A 22,393-nucleotide genomic window follows, 5' to 3' on the forward strand; every position below is an offset into this window, starting at 1 on the left:
CGGGTATGGGGAATCTTTTTCAGACCAAAGGCCACAATCCCATCTGAACAGCTTTCCATTGCTGCATGCACATGGTGGGCAGGGCCAAAGATGAAAGTGGGTGGAGAAATGAATGCAAATTCTTTCCATACCCACCCACCCTACTGTCTTCTACCTCAGCAGCCAAGAGGCATTATCAGAGGTCAAGGACACATTCCCACCAGGCAAAAGTGCTTGTGGAAGGGGGGGGTGAGGGGTGTGGCCTTGAGAGGGCTAGATAGGCATTTAATAATAATAATAATAAATTTTATTTATATCCCGCCCTCCCCAGCCGAAGCCGGGCTCAGGGCGGCTAACAACACTAAAACAGTGCAACATTATAAAAACATTATAAAAATTAATTAAAATCAAAATTGATGGCAACCATAAACTAAAGTTTTGTAAAGATTGCCAAAGGAGGGAGTCAGGCTGCGCCCTGACCAAAGGCCTGGTGGAACAGCTCTGTCTTGCAGGCCCTGCGGAAAGATGTCAAGTCCTGCAGGGCCCTTGTCTCTTGTGACAGAGCGTTCCACCAGGTTGGAGCCGCAGCCGAAAAAGCCCTGGCTCTAGTTGAGGCCAGCCTAACCTCTCGGTGGCCTGGGACCTTCAAGATGTTTTTATTTGAAGACCGTAAGTTCCTCTGTGGGGCATACCAGGAGAGGCGGTCCCGTAGGTACGAGGGTCCTAGGCCGTATAGGGCTTTGAAGGTTAAAACCAGCACCTTAAACCTGATCCTGTACTCCACCGGGAGCCAGTGCAGCTGGTATAGCACCGGATGATTGTGATCTCGCAGCGAAGACCCCGTAAGGAGTCTCGCTGCGGCATTCTGCACCCGCTGGAGTTTCTGGGTCAGTCTCAAAGGCAGCCCCACGTAGAGCGAGTTACAATAATCCAGTGTGGAGGTGACCGTCGCGTGGATCACAGTGGCTAGGTCAGGGCGAGAGAGGTAAGGAGCCAACTGTTTAGCTTGGCGGAGATGAAAAAATGCCGCCTTTGTTATAGCTGCAATCTGCGCCTCCATGGAGAGGGAGGTATCAAAGATTACACCCAAACTTAACGGACGGTGCTGGCACTAATTGCACCCCCGCAAGAGATGGGAGTTGCCCCTCAATCCCATATCGTCCCGTCCCAGCCAGAGGACCTCTGTCTTCGAAGGGTTTAACTTCAACCGGCTCCCACGTAACCATCCAGCCACAGCTTCCAAGCGTCTGATCAGTGTGTCTGGGGCCAAGTCAGGATGGCCATCCATCAACAGATAGAGTTGGGTGTCATCAGCATACTGATGGCAGCCAGCCCAAAACTCCGGACAAGCTGGGCGAGGGGGCGCATAAAGATGTTTAAAAGCATCGGGGAGAGCCCTGGGGCACTCCACACACCATTGAAGGACTGTGCCCTGGATCCCCACGTCGGCAAGGCGGTGGTCCAGGAGTTCGTGATCGACCATGTCGAAGGCTGCTGACAGGTCTAGAAGAATCAGCAGCCCCAACCCGCCTCGATCCAGTTGCCTGCGGAGATCATCTGTTAGGGCAACCAGAGCTGCCTCGGTCCCATGACCAGTGCGGAAGCCGGACTGGCATGGATCCAGAGCCGATGTTTCATCCAGAAACCTACCAAGCTGTTCAGCAACCGCTCTCTCAATCACCTTACGCAGGAATGGAAGATTCGAAACCGGGCGGTAATTGGATAGATCTAAGGGATCTAATGATGTTTTCTTTAAAAGCGGGTGCACCACTGCCTCCTTCAGTTCCCCTGGGAATGTCCTGGGCCTGAGTTTCCTGCCCCTTGCCCTACCTGTAACACATTCTGCCCACTTCCAGAGGAAGGAGCCTGGAATCTGGACTCCATGAATCCCTAGTGTACCTTTACTTTGGATTCTGATTTTAAGCTGCTTTGAAAGTCTGTTTTGGTTGAAAAGCAGGGGCACCAAGGCAAACGAGGAAAGCTACAAAATGACAAAAGGGTCTGTTCACTATATCAAGGCTTGTGTTTTATTCAGGAGCACTTCAGGCAGATGAATGAACTAAGCCTGATCATTATTTTTATGCAAATGTGTGAGGCAACTTAGCACATAGATTCATGGCATGATGACAGGTCAAATGCAAATTTCCACTTAGGTTGTGCGCTCAGGTTGTCCTGCTGTAAGGAACGCAGATGGATCTGCTCCATGAGCCACCATTTTGTGCCCAGCTCCCATGTGTACTTGAAGGAGGGACAAAGCAGGGAAATGCTCCAAGGTCCATCTGACAAGGCTGAGATCCCCCAACTTGTTGGTACATATTGCCTAATATCGGTGGGCAGTGTGGCACATGTCAAAACCTCACCTTTGACCTTCAGGGCAGTGGCTTTCTATTCCCAGAATTCCAAGCAGGTAAGCTGGAGGGCTTCAGTGCTGCCTTAGCTGAGGACTCCTAATTTGTGACAGGCAAGAGCTCTGAGTGGAAGGGAGGATGGCTCGGTCCCAAACACCCTCTGCCGCCTTTGCCACCAGGCAGATGAGCTGCAGCAGTTCCTTGACTGAGGGTTATAAATTGTGAGGGATAAGCAGCTGCAGCAGCCTTGAGAGGTAAATGAGTGGACCTTTGGTAAACTAAAAGTGTTCCTGTAAGCATGAAGTACATTCCCATTTGGAGCAGGGTTCCCATGACCTTCAGTCCATCTTTAAAGCTCAGAGGTAAATAAATAATAGATCTGAATTGGGTCCTGTCCGCACTGAGAATGAATGACTTTTGTTCACAGAGTTAAAAATTGTGTTTCAGAATTGCTGCTGTATTGGGTTTTGGTTTTTTATCAGGGTGGTTGAGAACTATTGACAAATTTGATGGATATAAGAGAAGACTGGTTCATTTTCTTGCTTTTCCTTTTACCTCTTTAGGCCTAGAGGAGTATATAACTGGCACCACCAAGAGATGAGCCTGCATTTAACGGTGATGGTTTGGGAAAATAGGTTACCTCCTCCAAGCCGCTTAAATAAAGAACAGTTCTTCCTCCCGCTAGAGCTATCTTTGGAGCAAGATTGATCAGGGCTCAGTTCTGGCATCTGATTTTAGCAGGCTTAACCTTGGAACATATGGAGGAAGAAATGATGGGAGGGTTCCTGAGCAGGTGCAGAGTGCATTTTGCTGTGAAATCTGCTAGTGTGTTTGTACACACACGTGTGTGTGAACACACATAGTCAAGAAAAAGCTAATTTTGTAGAATTAATAATAATACTATTCTTGGTATCTTTACAGCAGAAAACAGCATGCACAGAGAGAGACAGGATCGCACTTCCTCTGCTTACTTTGCTTATTGCGAGGAGGGGGAATGAAGGGGATTTAGGAACAATCAATACTAAGGTTCTTGCTCCAGAGAGCTAGCAATAAGCACACTAGTTGCAATGGCAACATTTACTTATAAAAGAATAAAACGTTTAAATGTCACAACATGCCAATAAACAATGATTTAAAAGCAATAAAATGGCTTTGTAGCTTAAAATGCAACTTTACAGAGGCATGGGGCAGGGAGGTGCAACGCCACATTGTACAGGCTAACTTACCTGCCTGTTGCTTGGAGCATGTCCTTAATTACTATGGCGGTGATGGAGGGAAGAGGCTTGAGTTGGGTAGTTGCCCAATACAGGATTGTAAGGCGGAATCTTAGAGATCCTGTTTTGTGATGGGGGGGGGGGGGATGAAAGAATCTGGAAGATCACATGCAAAGTAGCAGTTTTTCCCATCTCACAAGACTCAGAGGTGAGTGAGATCATGGACATGCCAGAGAGAGAGATACATAAAAGGGGAAGGAGACACAGCTGTTAGGAAGGGATAAAATGGCAGTGCTGAACTCAGGCTTGCTGTGACAGGTGGGGATATGTGACAGGTGGGCAGCTTTACGTTAGACTCTTAGTAGATGTGGTTAGTTGGTAAAAAGTCATCCTCTTGTCAAATATGGCAAGCAGTTTTAACAGCAGTGGCTCATCATCTGCCTTCAGGGCGAGCACCCCTCTGCACAACCATTGATTCCCTGCAGTTTTGTGAATGCACTTGGTTTAAAAATAGAGGGGGGCGGGAATCTTCCTCTTTTGGAAAGACTCTGGTGAGTGCCTTTCTGCTGAGGAGTTCTGACAACTTCCATTGCAAAATAACACACATAGTTCAAAGCCAAGGAAAATGTGAAAGGGTGAGTGTAGAGGGAGGAAAGGAGAGTCTGCCTGAGATAAACCCATCTCCTGCAGCTGTCTACAGAAGTAGGGCATCTGAAAATCCGTGGCGTGGAACAACCTGCAAGGTCACTTCCAGACAACCTATTTACTGAACATTCATCCCGATTTGTTTGCACAAAGTTCATAGGGAGGTTTATTCAGCATTCATTGTGATTTGTTTGTGGGGAAATATACAGTGTGGTTTTAAGCAACTGTTATCCCACATTTTGGGGTGCATTTCTTTTTTGCTACAAAAAGTCCAATTTTGGGGAAAGGAGGTGCCAAATTTCCTTTATTTATACAATCTGAATTATACCAGTATGCAGTTGGATCTCGCATGCAAACCCTTGTGTTATAAAAAGATGACTAAAACTAAGGTGCAGTGCATACCCATTTATAGAAAATGCTGTATTATTAAACCTCACCTTGATTCTGAAAGGGTTTTTCACAGAGGGTCTGGGCTTGGAGCAGAGTGTCACTACATAACAAAAGACATAGTGTGTTCCTGGGACATCCTGAGTCAGGCCAAGTAAATATGTCTTACTTTAAATATTGTGAGGATCCAGTCCCCTTTTAAAATGTGGTTTTGGGGGGTTGTGAGTTATTGGGTTGTTTTTATTTTAAGGTTTTATATTTATATTTTATTCTCTGCACACCCCTGAGACTGGGTAATAAAGGTAAAGGGACCCCTGACCATTAGGTCCAGTCGTGGCCAACTCTGGGGTTGCGGCGCTCATCTCGCTTTATTGGCTGAGGGAGCTGGCCACAGCTTCCGGGGCATGTGGCCAGCATGACTAAGCCGCTTCTGGCGAACCAGAGCAGCGCATGGAAACGCCGTTTACCTTCCCACTGGAGCGGTACCTATTTATCTACTTGCACTTTGACGTGCTTTCGATCTGCTAGGTTGGCAGGAGCAGGGACCGAGCAACGGGAGCTCACCCCGTTGCTGGGATTCAAACCGCCGACCTTCTGATCGGCAAGTCCTAGGCTCCGTGTTTCAACCCACAGTGCCACCCGTGTCCCGAGACTGGGTATAGGGTGGTATATAAATTCAATAAATAATCAAACCTCATGTCACCGGTTTAAAGGTAACTCACAGGAGCATTTCCACTCCTCAGATCTTACTCTTACTGGTTCAGATTGATTGCACTTTTATTCCACCTTATTCTACCTCTCCTCATTTAATCCCCACAACAACCCTGTGATGTAGGTTAGGCTGAGAGGCAGTGACTGGCCCAAGGTCGAGTGGGGATTTGAGACCGTTTAGCTTCCAGTGATTGGTTTTAATGCTGCTTTTGCACCTATATTGTTTTCTTTGTTTTTCATATTGCATTGTTGCTGTAAGCTGCCCTAGAGAAAGACTTTTTCTTTCTTTTGAAGGACGATACACAAATATTTAGAATGAATACATAAATATGGAAAAGCAGTGTTTTCGTAATATCTGCTGCTTAGGTGAAATTAAAATGCAAAAAGCATTGAGGAGCGAACGCATTCCTAGAAAGAAATAAGCAATAAATAACCTGGTGGCCTCAACAGATGCAGGTGATGCTTGCTGCATTTTAAGAGAACAGGAGTTACAGTGGTACCTCAGGTTACAGACTCTGCTAAACCAGAAATAGTACCTCAGGTTAAGAACTTTACTTCAGGATAAGAACAGAAATCGCGTGGTAGCAGCGCGACAGCAGAGGGAGGCCCCATTAGCTAAAGTGGTACCTCAGGTTAAGAACAGTTTCAGGTTAAGAACTGACCTCCAGAACAAATTAAGTTCTTAACCTGAGGTACCACTGTATAGGAATCACCTCTCTCTCTCTCTCTCTCTTTCTCTCTCTCTCTCTCCCACCCCCACCCCAAATTTTGCTATTAAAAATGAGATTGCACTTTTCTCTATTTTTGGGGAAATCCTTCCTCTTAAATCATTTGTAACTACTCAATGAACCGCTGGCAGTTGTATTGTTTTTGGTTGCTTCTAAAGAATATAGTCCAATGGCAGCTCAACCAGGCATTTCTCTGCAGAAGCTTTTTTACATAGAAGTTAATGAGAGCTAAGTGAGACCACAGCGGAGTTTCTTCCCTAAAAGAGGAAAACTCTTGTTCAGCTCCAATTTATGTTTTCCAGTAGATTTTGCTTCAAATTTGTGATTTAAAAGACCACCCTAAACACTTGGAAGTGAGCACTGCTTGTTCCAGTGGAGCTTACTACTATGGCAGAGTTTCTAATGATTGCTGCCTTTGTCGCAATTCCATGTTTTCCTTAGACTTCAAAGAATCTCAGCGGAATCCAAAATTTGCTGATTTCAAAACAGCCATGGTGACAGTTTGCATCATTGTTTCATGTTTTTTCCAATACAGGACTATCTCAGCAAAGACTCACCACCAAGCCATCGACTTCAACATATTTGAAGGCATGGTCTGCCATGGGGTAGCAGTGGTGACCATTTCGCGAGGCAAAGTGGTTTACCAAAACGGCGTGTTCCACGTTGCAGCAGGAGATGGGAGATATATTCCCCGTAAGCCATTCCCTGAATATGTCTACAAACGGATCAGGCAGCGGGATCAGGTGTGTATGATAATAGTAATTCTGTAAGTCTTTATGCATAATATGATTGTAGGAATCTCTCTCCTTTGACTAAAAGTACAGCACCACCACCAGGAGGGCCCTGCTGCCACTCTGGTGCTGATAAACATGCATAGGTTTAAAAACATAGAATTTCTTACTGTGGTATCTCAGCAAGCTTCTGTTCTTAACTATTTAAAGCATGTTTTTGAGGACAGTAATATCAAGTCATAATAAGGAGTGTGGCTTAATGAACAGAGGGCTCGTAATGCACATAATGCAGGGAAAGGGAGAAGAAACATGTGGCAAGGAAACATGTACAAGAATCATCATGAGGCCATATGAGCTGAGATCTTGTACACAAATCTAATGCAGCCGTAACTTTGGCTGCACGACAACAGATCTCTTTTTTTCTTTTAATTTTAAAATAACCTTTATTATACAACAATTTACATATAACTTAGACAGTGTAATACAATACATACAATCTCCCATTTAACATAACACACTTTTGACTTCCGATTCACCTCATTGTACGCATTTCATTATTATTTTATTTTTCCATTATTTAACATGAAAGTTTTTGCTATATAATTTCTCTGTGTTTCAAGATTCAGTCTGGGTCTTTCAGGAGATTTGCATTATCACAATAATGTTTAATGTATTCTTTAAATATTATCCAATCTTTAATAACTCTGCTTTGAGTTTCCTCTTATTCTCACAGTCATTTTTGCAAGTTGTAAATACTCTATCATTTTCTCTTGCCAGTCCATTTTTGTGGGGATACTTCGCCTTTCCAATTCTTTGTTATTAAGATCCTAGCCACTGCAGTTGCTTACATAAAAAGGGGTCTGATATTTTTTAAAATTTCCATGGACATAGCTTCAGGGTTTTTTTTTTTAAATGAGAATTTGAAAATCTTTTTGAGTTTGTTATATGTAGTATCCAACAATTCTCTTATCCTCTTACAATCCCACCACATGTGCATAAAGGTACCTACCCCATTTTTACATCTCCAACAGACATCTGAACTTTTCTTGTACAACTTGGCCAGAGTGAGGTACCATCTGTATAACATCTTCATCCGTTTTCTCTAAAATTGTAACATGCAGTGAACCTTATGTCTTCCCTCTAAAGCCTTTCCCATTCAATCATATACAGGTGAAACTCGGAAAATTAGAATATCGTGGAAAAGTTCATTTATTTCAGTAATTCAACTTAAAAGGTGAAACTAATATATGAGATAGACTCATGACATGCAAAGCGAAATATGTCAATCTCATTTCTGATGAGAGCAGCTTTTGCATCTCATTTGGAAACCAAGGACCCAGAGTCTGGAGGAAGAATGGGGAGGCACACAATGCCAGATGCTTGAAGTCCAGTGTGAAGTTTCCATGGTCTGTGTTGATTTGGGGAGCCATGTCACCAGCTGGTGTTGATCCACTGTGCTTCATTAAGTCCAGGGTCAACACAGCTGTCTACCAGGAGATTTTGGAGCACTTCGTGCTTCCTTCCTTTTCCACGATATTCTATTTTTTCGAGTTTCACCTGTATATATAGTGTCCAGTATCTTGAGCCCAGCGTACCATAACCAATTTCACCTCCTCCTCCTTGACTTCCCAGTCAAGGAGGAGGTTGTACATCTTTGATAAATGTTTCCCTTTGGGCTGAATTAAGTTCTATTCTAACCTAGATGTTTCTTCAGCGAACCCTTTTTGTTTATTTCTGCCTAATCTTTCATTAATTTGGAAGTATTGAAGCCAATCAAATATATACGAAATGCTTCAAAGTGCTTTAATTTTGATTTGTTACTTTTCTCTTCTAATAGCATGTTGTACGTTGCCCTTCATATTTTTCTTCTTCACAGCTAAAGCTTCTATGCGTGAGGCCCACCAGGGGGATTTTAGGTTCTAATAGTCCTCTATGTTTACTCCATATTTGTATAAAGATTTTCTTATTATGTGGTTTAGAAACCCTTTGTGGACTTTCACCTTATCATAAGCTAGGTAGGCATGCCAACCATAGTGGTTGTCAAACCCTCTATATCCAGCAAGTCTGTATCTTTTAGTATCATCCATTCATGGATGCAGGCCAGACCTGTTGCCTTATGGTATAGTTTGAGGTCTGGTAGGGCAAAACCTCCTCTATCCTTTCAGTCTATGAGCAGTTTGTTTTATTCTAGGTTTCTTCCCATTCCAAATGAACCTTGAAATGTCTCTCTGCCAGCTTTTAAAACAATCCATTCCCCTTAAAACCAGAATGGTCTGAAATAAAAAGACAACAGGACAACAGATCTTCGCTGGGGCCAGGAAGTGTCAAGCAATGGGGCACGGAATGCATTAAGACTGCTGGAAAGAGGGTGGATTTTTGCTGCTCAAGGCAGTCAAATCTTGAAAATCTTATCTGTCTCCCCTCAAAGGTCTCAGGTCCAAGCTTTGACAAGTCTCCAGGAGAGGGGCATTCCAAGTAAACACCCCATGAAGGTGGACTTTGCAAGCATGTGAATTCCACCCATGGGTTTTGAACTGCTGTTGATTTTGATTTTGACAAGTTTCTTGAGGTGGGGGTGGGGGTGGGCAGGGAAGGAGAATGGGAAAGAAATAAAAACAAAATATGTTGTTGCAGGTTTGCCAGCCTGTTCCTGTCAAGCGAGCACCATATGTGGGCAAAGTGATTGCAGTTGCTGCTGAGGGAAAATAATTCCCACAATACAGTTCATCTTTGACATGTGAGTGTCTCATTTGGTCATTGGAAACTGACTGGTCCCAAAGCAGTTCTGGCCCCACGCAAGTAACCTGTGGGATGAAAGTCCACACCAAGGCCCTTGCCTTCACTGCATTCCCATCCCGCACATGAAAAGTATTGTTCTGGGGGGTGGGAGGGGTCAGTCTGGGTTATATCCATGAGTGTCTTTCAGGTCTGTGATTCTGCACCAAGGAGGTTTAGAATCTAGTAGAAGCTGCCATGAAGACAGCTATACTGCAGAGGAGTGACGAAACGATGGGTGCAATTCAACAAAGCCTTAAGTGGTTTCCCTTGCGCCCCCTAGGGGTTCCCACAACCCTCCAGAGGCAGATTTAGATGGAACTGTGCCTTTGTGTGAACAGAGCTCATTCCACTTGTGCAACAATTTAGGGACCCATCCACAGCTGTTTTTTGTTTGTCCCACAATTTCTAGTTACAGGACCAAGAAGGGTTTTATTTTTGTCCCACTGCTTCCCCTGAGAAAACCTGTTTACTGCAACATCAGAGCAAATGCCAGTCTGCAGAAAATCCTATTGACAATTGTTCCAACTCCACCGTAAAGAGGTCTTCCCCAAGGAAAGTGACGGGACCAAAAAACAAAACCCCACACCCTACCTCTTGGACCCATGACTAGAAATCATGGGGAAACTGTGGCTGCACACTTTGTTGAATCCCACCCGTTAGTAATTCTATAAGCTCTTTACTCTTATTGCCTCTCTTGGTGACAGAAGTAAGAGACATCCTCCTTTGGAAGGATTGCATCATGTTTTCTTCCTCTTGTCTCTCTAGGTCAAAAAACCAGATGAAAATAATTCTGTTCGCCCTGCTTCTGCAACCTACTCTGGAATCCTATTAGTCTGCAATTTTGATTTCTGTATGATGCACCAGCATTTTATCTCAGTTCATAAATGACTATTTTCCTCTACAATTTTTACCATTGCTACCTCTTTTGAAGGTTTACAGACATTTTATATTTATATAAATAAGTGCATTTCTATTAGTATAATATAAATGCAGTATAAATAAGTGCATTTATATTACTATGCAAACCTTTCCTGAGGTCCATTGTGATTTTATATGAGGACATGGGGGGGGGGGTTGCCGTGCCCCAGTCCCATCTCTGTATTATGTAGTAATCCTCATGATTAAGACATCTAATTGGAAAGCAGTCAGCCTTGCACCAGTCATCACGGAAGTCTCCTACTGTGATAAAGCTATTACCACAATTGTATGTGGATAGTCATGTGCTTCAGTTTGTAGTTGGCACGGTGATTCATTTTGTTTTGGGTTGGGATCATTGGCACAGCACCATCGGAGCTCATCTGAGGCTGATCTAACTTGCAAAAAAAAATATCAATCTATTAGTACACATGCTCTGGCTATCACTTCAAATTAACATAATCAAGCAATTGCTTGATTCAATACAAATAAGCTTCATAATGGCTAATAACTCCCAATTCTAGAATCCTGCAGCGAGACATACCTGGGATTTAACACAGGCCACATTATTCACTGTACCACTAAGGGATTATCTACTCTGTTGTCCCACCTATGAAGATGAATACTCGGCTCCCCCTACTACTGTCCTAGTGTCTCAATCTTGGTGGCCATGAACCCTCCACCCTTCTATCTGCAAAATCTGGTCGAAATTCACGCTACCACCATAGAAATGAAGAGTTCAACCATGGTCATGGCAAAACGCAAGTCTGGAGCAGTTTCTCTGGGGAAATGAGTTACTCACAGTCTTTGGATTTTGTAGCAAAGCAAAGGAGAAAAATAAACAAGCAACCCTCCAGGCATTCTGCACATTACATATAGGTCATACTTCAGGAGTGTCAGTGTTCCGGACCTTGCCAGTTTTGATTGCCATCCCAAGACAACTGGGTCAGGCCTTCATTAATTTTTCAAACTGCAGCTGATCTGATTTAGGGGATTTTTCCCCACATCAAATTCAACATCTCATTCCCTTTAAAAAAATGAGGAAGGAGAGGAAGTCCTGTATTTTTAGAATGTGGGTGGAATGGGTGAGTCAGAGGGGCTCTGTATAGGCAGCATCCCTGGTGTACACAAGGATGGAGTGAGTTTGTGTGTGGAATGAGGTCACAGAACCACTAGAAGCAACATTAGGAAAGAAACCCAGTAATCCTAATTGGTTCTGAATAACTAAAACCCTTCATTTCAAATTTGCATCGTTCATGTTGAGTCGAAAGCTAGAGTTCTTTCATCTGTGAAAAATAAAACATGAAGTGGAAGGTGGCTGGAGGGACTGATGACACTTGGGTGATGATAGATATATAGTGCCAGGCGGGGGGGGGGGGCAAATCCACCCACAGAAAAGAACATTGGCAAAGATCAGACAAAGGCAGCAGAAAAGAAAAGAGAAAGAAAGCGAATAATTCTGAGCTCTCCTACTAGAAGATGCAAGGGAGGAGGCAGGTAAAGAAAGAAATATGTGAATTATGCAGTGGTATCACTTAGGGTGTCAGACCGACAAGTCTGTACAGCTTGATGACTTCAAAGCTGAATGACAAGGTGAGAGTCAGAGGTGAAAAGTGAATGAATGTAAGAAAAATCAAATGCATCAGACCGTTTATTCACTTGTAAAACCATGGATTTCTTCATAGAGATTTTCTTTGCGTCGCTAAACGCTGCCGACTTTTGCCACCTCTGTTTGTTTCTTCCTCGAACTCCTCATTGCCTGGAGGATTGGGAACCAGAAATGTAACTGAGGAAGAGAGGAAATATAGTTATATTTACAAGTGAGTGCCTACAATGAGTTTGCAGGTGCCCTCTCTACCATCTTTCTCTGTCTAGAACAAGAAGGGGGAGCTAAATTTTTATTTCCTCTCTGAAGAAGTGGGGGCAGGCGAGTGGCTTAGCACCTGTCTCAAGCAAGATGGTAGCTAAACATCCACTCCCCTTCATCCAAATGGAGTTTGGTGTATATATAGTTGACTCATAATTAGCACACATTTAACTTGTGTGATTGCAGCTTTATGCACTTGGTGGCCAATCACAAAAATTAAACGCATGCAAGTCTGACGGCTTTAAAACTTATTCCATGCCAGGTTTTCCTGTGCAGAAAGAGCTTTTAATTTCACATAATTTCTCTGGGAAAGTCTCACGAGATCTTGCAGGGCTGTCAGAGATCTTGCAGGAGCCTCCCAGAGCTAGCATAAGAGACTCCCAGAAAAAAGCCATTCCGAGTACAAGCTTTCATGTGGCCACTAGTTTGGAAAAGCAGGAATGGGAAAAAAGCCCAAGAGAACAACCTACAGGAAATTACTCCAAGAGGAATCAACTAGGGGCAAATAGGTTGCCTTTCTATCTGTCACCTCCCTCAACCACTCAGTGCTGTTGCTTTACTCCCAACACATCCTTTCTTTGAGGGAAAAGGAAATTTCTAGACCAGTGGCTGGGGACTGCTGTGTGGGCCTAATTAGGGCCTGTCAGGACATTTTGGGCAAACCAGGTCCACCTTTACTGCACCTGCTGCTGTATGCAGCATCTGGCATTGGAAAGCAAGCTGCAACTGCGGCAAATGAATAATTGGGAAAGGCCTTCCTTCCTTTGCAGTCATGGATTGGGTTTGAAGCTTATCCCTGCTGTGGTCAGAGAGGCAAGCCCTTGTGTCACAGCAGAAGTGGGGTTGTGCAAACAGCACCTGAAGTGAGTCCAAGCATTACTTTCACAGCAGATGTGCTACCAGAATAGCGTGGGATGTTTGGCTTCTATGGTAGTTCATAAAATACATTAAAAAAATATATCAAGATTTCCCTTTCCCCATGTATAGGCAAAGAGAGTGAGCAAATTATCACAATTGCCAGAAACTACAGATAGGCTTGTGCTCTGACTTTGGTTACAGTTTGGTTTCTAGGATCAAGCTTTAAGATTTAGCTTCCAAGCTAGCCCCACATTCCATGCTGTTTGTAACTTACCGTTGCAAACGAATTCAGCTTCCTCTTCTCATTCCTCTTGGGGAGCTTTGATCTTCTCTTTAGTAATTTTGAGTGCAGATACTTTATCCGTTGCACGTCTGTGCTAGGATAGAATGATGTCGCCACTAGGATTTTAAGTTGCGTAAACGTAGAGACGCACAGCCCAAGCACTGTTAAAAAGAAGATGATGACACCCAGTTGGATCCAAGTTGCTGAGTGGGGAACATTTGGTCTGGGAATGCAGGCATGCTCAAAGAGAGGACTGCTGAAGGAAGTCTTATTGTCCACAGTCTCCCCATGGTTGAATATGAATTTGTCGGAATTTTTCTGCCCAAGAGAAGTGAAAGAAAAATATTAAAAAGAAGTTGGCATGAGCATTGCTTCCTCCTATGAAATACCTGATGCTTCAAAGTCAACAAAGCAGAAGCATTGCAACTCAGCAGTGAAATTCCTTCCAGGGTCTCTGTGTGTTTCAAGCCTCCTACAGGATATTAACAGTCGCTTAACTACTGAGTCAAACCTGCTCTAGGCAATTGCTTAAACCAGTAGGGTCCCTTTGACAACCAGCTTGCAAGAGATGTGTGATTTGGAGAATGCTTAAAGGAATGCTTAAAGCATCGTCATACACAGTAGCTGAGACAGCCTTAGGTAAGGATGTAAGAACCATGCTGGATCAAACTAAAGCTCTGTCTGTTCAAAGTGTAGGGAACCTTTGGCCCCCTAAATGTTGCTGAACTGCAACTCCCATATTGCTTGGCTCCTGGCCGTGCTTGCTGGTGTGGGTGGGAGTTGTAGTTCAGCATCATCTGGAGGGCCAAAGGTTCCCCACACCTCGCCTATTCAAGCAGACACCAGTGGAGAACCAGATGCTTTTTGGACACAGACAACAGGACATGGAGACACAAAACCCCACACTGCACCCACCCCCCATCGATGCCCAGTGGGATACTCCTCTTTCAACCTGGAAAGTCCTTTAGGTATCTTAAAGATTTTCCCTTGGTAAACTTTACCTCTATAAATTTCCCTAATGTCACTTTGAAACCATATTAAGTGTGTGGCCATCATCACATCCTGTGGCAGTGAATTCTGCAGGCATGTGATTTGGGAAGGGGGGGAGGAAACCTGAATGGAGCCCATTTGGTTCAACTTCCTTCAAAAGGAATGAGTAACAAATGAGTGAATAGATAGGAATGGGTTTGTTTTCACTGTCCCATTCATATCTCATTTGCCCAGAATTCACTAGACATTACAATATTCCAGTGAAGAATTGGCAGCTGTCATTGTAGGCTGTTATCTCCCCTTACTCCATGCCTGGGAACACATTTGCAAACCAGAGAAACTGTTGGTCTCATGCACACACATCAACCTTTCACTCACAACCACATGTGTGCACACACGCTGGAAACATATACGCAGTACAGCCACACAAACACAGGCTTAGGAAAAAAATGTATTGGCTACAAATGATGGTTTCCAATGCACTTAATCTGTTAGCACAAGGATTTGCAATTCACCATAGACCTTGCCTCTGCTCCTCCACTTGCAGGTATCCCACATCCTCCACCAAATCTGCTCTGGAGGGTTGGGTGAACCCCAGAACAGATTTAGTAGGTGCACACAGGGAGAAGGGACTTTCCATTGCACAGGCAAAAACCCTTGCACTAACATTCAAAGCACTACACTCAAAGGCTTATTTTAAGCATAATTTCAATGGGAGTAGGGGGGCAAATGGTCCCTATGGGCCCCAGAGAAGACCTTTGTGGGTGCACCCATGAGCACCACATTATGACTTGCACATGGGGCATTCTGGGGAACCTCCCCAAAAGCAACCACCACCACTAGAGTAGTAGGGCATTGCTAACTCCATCACACCATATTGCAATTTCCTTGCAATATCTGGTGGGCCACAGAGCACTGGATTAAATGGACCCTTCCCAGCATGGAAATTCTTCCAAGAGTATCATCCTGCCAACCTGATACCCTCCATACATTTTTGACCACAACTCCCCTTAGTCTGAGTTAGCATGGAGAAGGGTTAGGGATGAGGGAACATGTAGTTGAACAACATAGGAACCATAGGATTGTAGAGGTGGAAGGGACCTCTGAGGGTCATCTCGTCCAACCCCTTTGCAATGCAGGAATGTCAACATGTGGCCCCCCACCCAATTGGAAACCAGACCGGACCCTGCTTAGCTTTGCAAAAGTGCTAGCAGTTTAACTGCTGCACCACTACATCATCCATGCTGGTGAAGCCTACTCTAGACTTATGACCCAAGTCTGCAAGAATCTGCTAGATAGTTTAGCACTGGAAGGCTTGCACTCACTTTAAACACACCTGATACCTAGTAGACATGCCCTTTCATATTGATATATAGTGACTGATTCTGGTTGTCAATGGATATATATGGGCACTTTGCCTATGCACAGAAGCACTCTTTGTTTAACACTTCACATGCCCCAGTCCTGACGATTGGCATTAAAAACAGCCTTCTGGGATCAATGAGTTACCTGCTCCAGTTGCCTCCAATATTTTCTCCGACATTCTGTTGTTACCTTCAGTCAATGCAGCTGAAGCAGAAATGTATCTGCAAGTCCTAATTTGGGGAATGGGGATTGGACATGGGAGGGCAAAGCCTATCTTTGCTCTGTGGCTTTGACTGCTCCCTAAGATGTACTGCGTGGGAGAAATTTGAGATAGCAGTCACTGGGAATAAATACACACACATACAGAGAGTTTTTGCCTTATTTCCCCTTTGGGGAGTAAATTACCTGACACACACATGGGAGGCAGCAAAGGAAATTTCATTGTCCAATCACACAACAGCAGGTGTTATTTAAATCCCTTCCTGTTTTGTTGTAATTGGAAGTTAAGCACTAGTTATGTTGCTGAACTCAAATACCCTGCTCTCTGGAACACCTGAGATTCTTATAATTGCTTCTTGGATAAATGGTTTCTTTAGGGGAGAGAGGAAAGTTGATTGCTCAGCACAACCAGCTCTAAGAGGATGTAATGGGAAATTCACCTGCTGAGGAGCAAAAAATTCAACGCAAAAGGAAAGAACTTGGGCTGTACTACTAAAGCAGACAAATGTCTGGATGTCTATTAGAAATACTTTAGTTCTTGAGGGTACCAAGGGAGTGTATAAGATATATAACAGAGTTCTCGGGATCCCATTTTGCAAGCTGTCCCATCTATTTCTTTGGAGTCTGTTGGTGGGGGTGGGGGTGTGGATATCTGAAGTGCATTTCCCCCAGTGAAAAACTTAAACCCACAAGTAGTTACTTCACAGAACCAGTTTGATGAGATAGCAAAAACAGAATAAATTTATCACATTGAGGGAGGATCATCTGATAGCATGTCACACTAATGAGGGTTGACTCTGGCCAACCTGCCTGCATCTGCAGGGGGAAAAAACAAAAATTGGCTAACCCTTTCTCGATGCTTGTTTTGCCCAATGTCAACCCAAGTATTCTGCTCCTCCATCTCTGCATTCTGCACTGTACGGAAAAAAAAGCTCTAATTCATTAACCATATCTTTAGAGCAGTGTTTCCCAACCTTGGGTCTCCAGCTGTTTTTGAACTACAACTCCCATCATCCCTAGCTAGCACAACCAGTGATAAGGGATGATGGGAGTTGTAGTCTAACAATACATGGGGACCCAAGGTTGAGAAAGGATGCTTTAAAGGAATGGGTTGCAATTCAGTGACAGAGCTTGCAAAACAAAACAAAACAAAACCTTGTATGCAAAAAGTTACAGGTTCAATCCCCATCATTTCCAGATAGGACTCATGCCTGCAACACAAGAGAGCTGCAGTCAGTTCAATGTTGGCAATATTGAACTAGATGGACTACTGGTCTGACTCAGTATAAGACAGTTCTTCCCCCTCAGTTCCAGGTTTGAGGGGGTGGCGGGCAAAGTGTCATCCGGTGGGTCTCCTCTTCTGCCAGCTCTGGAGGTTCAAATCACAGGAGCAGCACTAGGCAGCTGAGTCTAGCCACCTGTTTAATTTCCCAAAAAGCCCTAGAGCTGGGCTGAAGATATTGTGGGAAATTGACATGGCAACTAGAAAATTGGGGGGGGGGGAGTAGGCAGAGCAACAGCAGCAGCTGCAAGGGAGTTCTAGGTCCTGATGCCAGTCCTGCATTAGCCCCATAGCACTATCCCCAAACACCTATTCCGAGCTTGAGGATAATTCCCTCTTGTTCCCGAATGGCAATCAGTTTAACCTGGCACACTATAACATAGGGCAGATAAGTATAAATCCCACTTGCATCAGCTGACGGGGTTAGATAAGCAGAGAGGTCCTTCTGCCAAGCTCTTCTGGCTCAGCAGGCCACGTACCAACCTCCCCCTTCTGCCAGACCTAAAAATGATTCAGCAGCCAGTCATTGAAATCTTGTACCTTCCCATGCCATGTTACTAGCAATCTTTTAAACTGGAAATGACAGGGATTAAACTGGAGGTCTTTGGCCTGCAAATCATGCTTGAGCCTTTGCTGCAACAAGACACCCAAAAGAGGCCTCCCAAATTTTGCACTTCTGTTTCCTCCAGCCACACAGAACACTCAGCATAACCAATGTTCCAATCTGCCTTTTGCTGTTTTGTCATTGCTTTATACGCACAGGCTTTTTAAAGCCTGCGCCGTTCCACCACTCAACCTCATTTTAAGGCCTTCTGCGCTGTGTTTTAGCATAAGTTTACTCTGCAGAAAACTTGTATCTAAAGCAATAAAAGCCCAAGAAAAGTGCTGGTAACTGTAGCTAAGGTACTTACATGGTAATACAATTTCAAATGGACCTCTAGCTCAGGGAAATCTTGGAGATGCTTGCTCACTGAAAAAATGAGCCAGTAAAGCAAATAATCTACTGCTGCAAAGAGAGCCCAGATGCAAAGGTTAGCAAGCACAGGGAGAAAAAAGCGTGCCGTGCATTTCCTTTCTTTCTGGGTCTGGCAAAAGGATGGAACCATTGTGTACAGCTCTCTTTCTTCTTTGCTGAGGGGAAGGACGCAGAGCTTCCTTTGCTGCCGCTGCTGCTCATCGTAGCGAATAAATGCTCCCGTAATGTAAGTGTTCTTAAACTTGATGTTGTGGGGACTCAGGAATTTCCTCATGAAGTGTAATGTCCCAAGAACGATGAAAAGAACCCCCAGCAGAGGGAGCACTTTCTTGCCCAGGTAGGGCGGTAGGGCTAGTATGGAGGAAATCTGCCTGGCAACGTTCTGGATGTGGAGCCTCGTCTCACTCAACCTCAGCTTCAAGCCTTCGTCCGAAACCGCGTAAGACACATTCAGCTTGTCCTTCACTGACACAACGTCTTTGAACGGGTTGCCCAAGATCTTGCTCTGATTGTATATCCACCGAATCGCTTCGATGTAGCGGCCGAGGAAGGAGAAGCGCTGCGATTGAAGGATGCAAGTGATGCTGTCTACCAGCTGATTTAGGTTGTGGAAAATGTTTTGGATGTTGCCCGCTACCACCGCCCCAGTCCCGGCAGCGATCAGGGCATTCCTTCCTTCGCGCAGGCCACAGGAAAGGAAGAAAAGCGCAGCAAAGCATCGCAGGGGCCTGGACAGAAACAAACCCATGGAAAGGGCAATCCAGAGGAATGGGGGTGCGACTGCAGAGAACGTGGGGTAGTCCGCTAGGAAGGAATACCCTGCTAGGAACAGGAACACATTCACCATCAAACTGACGGAGCTGCAGATCGCAAACAGGCACAACCGGCCCTTCCAGCCAGGCTTCTTTTCGCCCACAAAACGTGTCCATATGTGCTGAGCAAACGCAGCAAAAGAAGTCATTTTCTTCAAGGGTCTGGAGATCCAATAACGGTGACTGGGGATGAAAACAGATAGATGCCAAATTTATCTCTTAAGCAATTTATGGAGGTTATGCTTTATTCCTCAAAACTGAAAGACCTACCAGCACAGTTCTCATATATATCCAGGCGATCTGCACTAATGACACGATATCAAGCTAATTTCAGCTAAGCAGGCTGACATCTTGGAGGCAAGAAAGGAGCACTACGTCCAGGGCATTTGGGCATCTTGCATGATGATTCCTCAGACTGTCTGACTCTCTTCTCCTTGGGGCCTATCATGGGAGTTCACTGACCCTTTTCGAAGGGGTGGCTGTACCCTGCAGCTGAATGGATGGTGCAAATGGTTGTTTGATTACTCTGCCACTTATCCAGGTTGTTGTTCAGTGTAAAAAGAAATAAACCAGAGGCAATTAATTCAACTCAATACATTCAATAGTAATTTTTTTAGCCACATTTCCTACTTCCAAATGCCACTGGGACAATCAGTCCATCTCTTTTTATTATAAAATAAAATAAATGCATTTAAGAGACATCAGCTACATGGTTTGTATTTCACTAAGCAACACAACTCCAGCTTTCACTTGTTACTTGGCTCCCATTGTTTCCACATAACAAGTTTTCTCTAAAGAGGCAGAGCTGATTTATATGCATATTAGATTTTTTAACACAACACAATCAATCAGATTCTAATTAAATAAGATAAACTTTTCCAATTTTGTCCTGCAATGAGAGTCTGTTGCCTTAACAAATACTATTTTATAAGGATAACTTTATCTTTTGTTTTCAGCTCAGACACAGCAGGTTCCTAGGAAGTGGGGTAGATGTTTATACAGACACAGATCTTAAGATTATTAATATACTTCCCATTTGTGGATTTTATCATTATTCATGTGCCTGTATTAGATCTGCTCTGGCTCCAAAACAGAGATGAAGGAAGAGTAGGAATTTTCCAAAAGATTACACCCTGGAAATCAATGGACCTTGAACAACATCTTTCCCCATACCATCTCTCCTCCCTCCCCACCCCAATTGCCTCTTCAGAGTATCATTAGTGAAGGAGTTAATAATAGTGGTGGGCTGGAACACCACATTTTTCTGTAGCAGCCCTGACTATAAGAAGGTGTTCCAAACCTGGGACGCCCATCAACGCCTCTCTCTTTTGTCCTTGGCTTTGACTGAAGGCTAAACTAATTTACATGGCAAATCACAGTAAAGGCAGCCATTTAACAAGATGGTGTCCTCCTGGTTTCTGTACAGCAAATGTCCCTAAGGTTTTCTCCCTGCTCTTTTGTATGCATTTTCTATCTATGGCGTATGACAAGGCCTTCTTGGTGGTGGCTCCTTGTTTGTGGAATGCCCTTCCTAGCAAGGTGCATCTGCCTGCCACATTAACAACTTTTAGGAGAGATTTTTATAAGGTTCCTGTTCACCCAGACATTTGATGGCTGAAATACACTGTTTCCAGCAACCTTCACATTAGCCTGTATGCACTGGTGGTAACTTGTCTTGAACAAATAGTTACCCATGTTGCTGCTGCTCCCCTGAATGTGTCCAAAGGCCCTAAGGTCCTGCAACAAGCAAAACAGCCTCGTTGGCCAAAACAGAAGCATTCTCTTAGCCCCTGATTAATCATGCAATCCTAAGCACACTTACTAATAAGTCAGTCCGATTGAGCCTATTGACTTATTTCAGAGGTAACTTCATTTGTATTGCAATGCATGCCTGCAATCCTATGTATGCTTACTTTGTAATAAGTATATTGAACATATTGGAACATATAGGTTGGGACTCTTAACACCAGTATAGAAAAAGGAAGGGGGAGCAGGAATGTTACTCTATATATTTCTGGTAGTACCTTCATGCTCAAGTATCTTTTTGGAAAGGCTACTTGACGATGTACTTGGCGAATCCAATTTGTAATGGATATGATGCTGATGCCTTAGATCCTTTTGGTCCCCTGCATTGAGACTTCTGAATATTTTTGCACCTCCTTCCTTCTATTTATTCATAGCTGGACTCAGCTTTGTACCCTGTAACCAGCAGCCAACATTCTTGTTGTTTGTTGTTATTGATTAAAACTATATTATAAAACAAACCACATTAATACTCATTGCAGCCTGCTTAAAAAGCATAATTCTCAAGATTTACTTACAGATTCTCCTGCAAGGCACATTACGATTTTTTCATGGAGTGGTGCTTCTTGATTGTGCGGGGAAGGACTGATTAGTGTTGCAAAGAAGTTTATGCTGAATCACCCCAGCCGTTCAACCCACCCACCCACCTAATGCGTCAGACCATTCGGAAATGGTTCTTGTTTTGATGACGATAAATGTGACTGAAACAGAATGTGGGTAAAATGGGGAAGTTATTTGCATTAAGAACTGTGGCTGATCTAGGTAAAATTCCTTGGCTTAATGATCTCCACTTACAAATAAAAGATGATGTTTAGAGTGGCACATGAAGGTGGGCAAATCCACCTCTGCTAGGGCAAGGGAGAATGCTAAGAAATATTTATCATTACTACCTCACTCCTTCCACCTTCCACAGAATAATACACTCTTGCCACTGTGCTGGAGAGGCTGTGAGGAGTAGGGTACATTTTTTCACATGTGGTGGTTGTGTCCTGATTTTGCTGCATTCTGGAATGATGATTTCAAGGAAATTAATAAAATTACCTGTCAATCCCTCCTCTCTGATCCACAACTGGCATTGATGCATATATTTGAAGGGCAGACTATGTCAGTAATGTATAAAGATGTGGTGGGCCCTTCTTCTTATTGCTGCATGGCTTGTGATCACCAAGAACTGCCGTCAGCCTTTTTTCCTTGCTGGTACCATGAGATCTGGAATTTTACAATGATGGAGAAGTTAACACAGAGACTCAAGGCATTAAGTAAAGGAACTCAGTCAGATTCCAAGATACATCTTCATTGCATTTATTTATTGAGACTTTCCCACCCCCTTGGAAAGCAATGGGAAAATGAATAAGTATTTTAGCTAATGCCCCCCCCCCCCGCTGCCGCCGCACTGCAATTTCTGTTCTCATCCTGAAGCAAAGCTCTTAACCCGAGGTACTATTTCTGGGCTAGCGGAGTGGAGTCTGTAACCTGAAGCATCTGTAACCTGAAGCGTCTGT

The 22,393-nt window shown here is 44.0% G+C and overlaps 2 protein-coding genes across 4 annotated transcripts in view; one reads left to right on the top strand and one right to left on the bottom strand.

Moving 5' to 3' along the window:
* The window catches only part of DPYS (dihydropyrimidinase), a 48,665-nt gene extending 38,240 nt beyond the window's left edge, over positions 1–10,425 (top strand). The window contains exons 8-10 of the mRNA XM_081874435.1: positions 6,548–6,755; positions 9,378–9,480; positions 10,287–10,425. Of these exons, the coding sequence (XP_081730561.1) occupies positions 6,548–6,755; positions 9,378–9,452 (283 nt within the window). The 3' untranslated portion in view covers positions 9,453–9,480; positions 10,287–10,425. The remainder of the gene's footprint in view (positions 1–6,547; positions 6,756–9,377; positions 9,481–10,286) is intronic.
* The window catches only part of DCSTAMP (dendrocyte expressed seven transmembrane protein), a 42,018-nt gene continuing 29,888 nt past the window's right edge, over positions 10,264–22,393 (bottom strand). For 2 of the 3 annotated variants that reach the window (XM_081874466.1, XM_081874467.1), the window contains exons 3-7: positions 21,933–22,100; positions 21,113–21,287; positions 18,212–20,825; positions 13,436–13,762; positions 10,264–12,222 (exon numbers count right to left, since the gene is read on the bottom strand). In XM_081874466.1, the coding sequence (XP_081730592.1) occupies positions 12,139–12,222; positions 13,436–13,762; positions 18,212–19,237 (1,437 nt within the window). In that variant the 5' untranslated portion in view covers positions 19,238–20,825; positions 21,113–21,287; positions 21,933–22,100 and the 3' untranslated portion in view covers positions 10,264–12,138. The remainder of the gene's footprint in view (positions 12,223–13,435; positions 13,763–18,211; positions 20,826–21,112; positions 21,288–21,932; positions 22,101–22,393) is intronic. The other variant, XM_081874468.1, reaches the window with a different exon arrangement.

The sequence above is a fragment of the Podarcis erhardii genome (assembly GCF_964252035.2).
Source record: "Podarcis erhardii genome assembly, chromosome: 8".
Taxonomy (NCBI): Eukaryota; Metazoa; Chordata; class Lepidosauria; order Squamata; family Lacertidae; genus Podarcis; species Podarcis erhardii.